Consider the following 4575-nt stretch of genomic DNA (forward strand, 5'->3'; position numbering starts at 1 on the left):
AATCGTACGGTGTCGAATAATTTGGTGTCGAATAAATCTGTGTCGAATCGAGCGGTGTCGAATCGTACTGTGGTCAAACGGAACCCGCCCGTTCCCCGGTCTTCCTTACTATTTCCTCAACCTGATTGGTTAACCATTACTTCAAGTCTCGTCCACACCATCCCTACTCCAAGCGAACGGAGCAGCGCCCTTAGTCTTAAAGCAGCGAGCAGTCAGTCCATATCCGAGAGGCAACCAAGTAACAGTGTCTCAAGACTGTACAAGCAAACTGAGCGTCTTGCTTGCTAGTCCATATCCAAGATCCTAAGTAGTAACAGCGTTTGAGATTGAACAAGCAAACCGAGCGTTTTGCTAGTCAATCCGTATCGGAAAGTCAGTCGAGTAACAGTCTCTCAGTTAAGTCAAGTGTCTTAAACGTTGAGTTCGGGCTCGCTCATCGCCCACGTAATCTCTAACGATCTTCTGTAATCGTAAGCATAGTTCGACGAGTGTCACACAAATATCTTTAGCAATTTTGCGTTGTTGAATCGAGTAGCATAAAGATATTAATTCTTGTTTAGTTATTTAGTGAATAACGTTCAACGGTAATTTAGAGTTAATGATTTTATTTACTTTTTGTGTTTAATATATTGTATTTTGCTTTTGTGAGTTATTAAATAAGTTTTGTTTAAATACTAGTGAGTTCTTTTGTGAGTTAAATTCTAATTATTTTAGTTACGTCAGCCGTGTTTAACCTACCTTGAGAAAAGTCGCTACCGCGTATTTTCCCTTTGAGAAAGGCGCCTGAAAGCGTATTTCTCAACTCCTTTCGACGGAAGGCGCTAACGCGTACTCTGTCAGTATCCTTCAACCTTCCTTGCCGCAGAAACTCGAAGGCGCTAACGCGTATTCGGCATTCTGTACTCTTTCTCACGTAATTAAGTTTTTATTTTCAGGCACCCTTGGGGATCTCGCGTAAAATTTTGGTAGTCGTGTTCCGCGTTTTAATTCGTTCTCGGTTTACGAAGTTTAGTTCCGACGCGCCGTGTAAAATAGATTCTTTGTTCATAGATGCCAAAAATCTGTAAGGGTAAGGCTAAAGAGGGTTGGCGAATTCAGAAACAACGCCGTTTAATCCAGTAGGTGAAAGAAGCCACGCGTATAACTAACCTTTGTTTGGAAAAGGCCAAGCAAAACGATCGTAAATTAACGGTCTTCGAGAATCTCAAAAAGAGCGCCGCCAGATCTAGTAAAAGGCAGCTAATTCCGGTTACTATTGACAAGCGTCCTTACACCGTGTCAATGCCAGTAACCGATCCTCGTCTTTGAGTTTACAAAGCGTAAAGAATTTCTATTGTTCACCCAGTCTTGCCAATAAATTGAACGAATGTGTATACATAAACCGTTGCCTGAAGGTGTTGTTTACCTCACCCCCGAGCTTGATTTCCATCAGCGGTACAATTTAGGAAGGTGCCGCCGTGTCTTTGGAAGAATACGTGCATCAGATAACCAGGTTTGCTGCCACAATTGCGTCGTAACCGCACGTCCAACAGAACAGTACGGGTATTTCCTTTCACACAGCGTGGTCATAGGTCATCGAAGTACTCCAGCTCTTTGCGCCATCTGTGGAACAGGGTTGGATCTTGTTTGACCTCTTGAGGATTGCCCAATTTGTCCCGGAAAGTACTTCTAGTTCTTGACTGTTCACAATTCGCAAGCTCAGTTCTACCGGCTCGCCGATTCCACCATATTTCTTCAGTACGATCCGCCAGTTTAAAACAGCGAGCTGCGTCTAGTCCGGGGTGCTAATTCCAACCTTCTTTGTTTGTTTGAAACTGTAAAGTAGCAATCCAGTGTGAAACTCCCAAGGAACATAAATAGGCCCTCAACCGTGGGGCTCCCAGAAACAGTCTAAATCTCTGTTAATACTAGGACGTAACACACGACTGTCGTTCAAGCTCTGGTTTCCATACCGTTGTTTGCCGAGCTTTTGTCGTCGGGATATCTTTAACGCTTCGGCGAACGCTTTGTGCGGCAAAGTCTGATTATCGATTCGAAGTTGTAATCGATACTCCAACGGCAAATTGTCATAAAAGGATCTTGTCGGTATCCGGACAGTTTCTAACGTAAACTTTACGTTTAGGTTGCCGACTTGGCGTTGTCACGTCCGTAGACGTGGGCATGGTGAGCCCCGGTTAACCCGGTTTACCTTTTTCTTTTTTTTTTCTTTTTTCTCTTATTATCTTGTTTTATTACCATGTATTGTCAGTAGTATCTCCCATTGTCAAGCGTCCGCAAAGACGTTAAACTACGGTCCGAACCACTGTGTCATCACTTAAACTTAAGAATTTAGTACTCCGAGCAGTGTTCGCAGTTTTAGCTTCCTTACAGCATGCTGAAGCGGTGGAAGGAATGCGCACAACAGCAGCGAGTTTATGCAGGTAGAATTCGCTGCTGTTGTGCGCATCTCTTCTACCGCTTCAGCATGCTGTAAGGAAGCCAAAACTGTGAACACTGACTCCGAGTTGCGTTTGTGTACCTACCAATTTTGCAAGTGTCATTTTCACTGTTGTTTTGCATTCAATATGTTCATATCACTGCTTTTAACGTGTACTACACGTTTTGTTAGCCTACGAGTAAAATTTAGCTGTTTTATTCTATGACAAAATCTGATTGGTCGTCTTCCTAGTACCAAGCAATCTGATTGGTCAGACACTTTATCGTGGATTCTGACTCGTCAAGTCCTTGTAAGTCATCTTTCATAATTCTTTTCCTGAAGATCGGCCGAGGGTGTTTACGATAACTCAAGTTCGAGTTAGTTTTACTAGGACCGAAAATTTTGTAGACATGACTATCTGTAATCTGCATGATTCATGACAACTCAACTCAGCGCTGTCTTGTATCGCTTGAATTGAGTTAACTGTGGGTAGCTGGTACGTAGCAGAGTAANATCGAGGATACAATAAAAAGTAATTTCACAAAATTTTATGAAACAAAATATGCTTTCATTAATTTATACTAAGATTAAATTTACTTATACTTACAATTATGTAAAATTATCAGGCAGTTTTAACATCATAAATTGAAAACTTTTACTTATAATTATTTAACCTTTATTTACGAGTTTTATTTTGACAGAAAAATTAACAGAATGTTATTTAGATTATTTTAATATTTACAAAATGATTAACATTTTCAGATACGAAGTACGCGAGAATTTACGCGTAGAATTTANGCGAGTAAATCTAATTTTTATAAGAAGAAAATGTCTGATAAATGTGTAAAAGAAACAAACACTGTTGGTATGTTTATGCTTCTTTAACAATTATATTATTATATATATAAATTTATTGTTGGTATTTTTTCAAATAATATATAATATTTCTAAATTTAGTTAATTGCAGAGTTAAACGGACTGATGATATGACAAAACTATTATTAACAGAAATGCAAAAAAACAAAGAATCTTGTACTTATTCAACGAACAACGCAAAATTAAAGAAACATATATGAAAAACTATTGCTGCATCTATTAATACTCATGGATATAATTTGACTGCTGACAATTGTTACATTAAATGGATCGGTATGAAAAAAAAGTATAAACTAATTAAAGATGGACAGAAACAAACTGGTGCAGCAAACCAAACTTGGAAATACTTCGATATTATTAATGACATGTAAGACGCACAACAATTCATACAATTAACTATCTGTTATTTCCAGACATAGAATTGATTACAACCATTCGTTTGACTGGGATAACATAGAGATTTTAGACATTGAACCGAATTTCTATAAGAGATTAATCTCTGAAACACTACATATTAAAGAACAAACAAAAGGGTTAAATTTAATCAGTGACACAGATTTACTCGACGATTCGTATTTTTACCTACTCGATGACATGAAACGCTCAGACGGATAATTTCAATTTTAACTTCGGTTTTAACGTATTATTTTGATATTTTGGTATGGAGAGAGGCTTTATGTATATATATAGCTGTTTCTTCTGTTTGTTCAGCGTTCGATTTTTGACTTTTATCATGTGAGTATGCTGTATTGCTTGTTGTTTAGATTTGTTGAGTGAAAATTTGTCACCACAATCTGTGATTATTTCAGTACTAAAACTATTATCAAGTAAGATTCCACTTTCATTGTTTATTTTCAACAACACAGTTAAAATGAGTTTGGTGGGATGACTTTTTTAAACTAATATACTGAAGATGACTCAAGTAGGGTCGAAACGTTTATTTATTTATTTTTCTGCGTTAATGTAGTATTTTTCTGCGTTAATTATTGCGGATTAACTGAATTTTTGTCAATAAAAAACCTACATTGCTCGTAAAAGAGACTTACGTTTGATTGTTAATTGTTATTTATTTATGTTATAATAAGAATGTTTATTACAATTTATAAAACCAATTTTACAACAAATNAGAGATAATGTCTCTTTTGTCTTCTCCATTCAGAAATCCAATGTCATTATCTTGCATCTCTGCGTCAAATGCATCGTCATCTATAAATGCATCTTCATTGTCTATACATATATTATGTAAGATGCAACAAGTTAAAATAACTAAGGGTATCATTTCT

The 4575-nt window shown here is 37.2% G+C and overlaps 1 protein-coding gene across 1 annotated transcript in view; it reads right to left on the reverse strand.

Annotated features, from left to right (window-relative positions):
- Positions 1 to 4406: 4406 nt before the first annotated feature.
- The window catches only part of LOC109863254 (putative nuclease HARBI1), a gene marked incomplete at its 5' end in the record, with an annotated part of 1942 nt that continues 1773 nt past the window's right edge, over positions 4407 to 4575 (reverse strand). Inside the window, one exon of the mRNA XM_020443490.1 lies at positions 4407 to 4575. This exon is cut by the window's right edge and continues 5 nt beyond it. Coding sequence (XP_020299079.1) covers positions 4407 to 4575 — 169 coding nt within the window.

This window comes from Pseudomyrmex gracilis, unplaced genomic scaffold (genome assembly GCF_002006095.1).
Source record: "Pseudomyrmex gracilis isolate BER0280 unplaced genomic scaffold, ASM200609v1 scaffold_3809, whole genome shotgun sequence".
NCBI lineage: Eukaryota > Metazoa > Arthropoda > Insecta > Hymenoptera > Formicidae > Pseudomyrmex > Pseudomyrmex gracilis.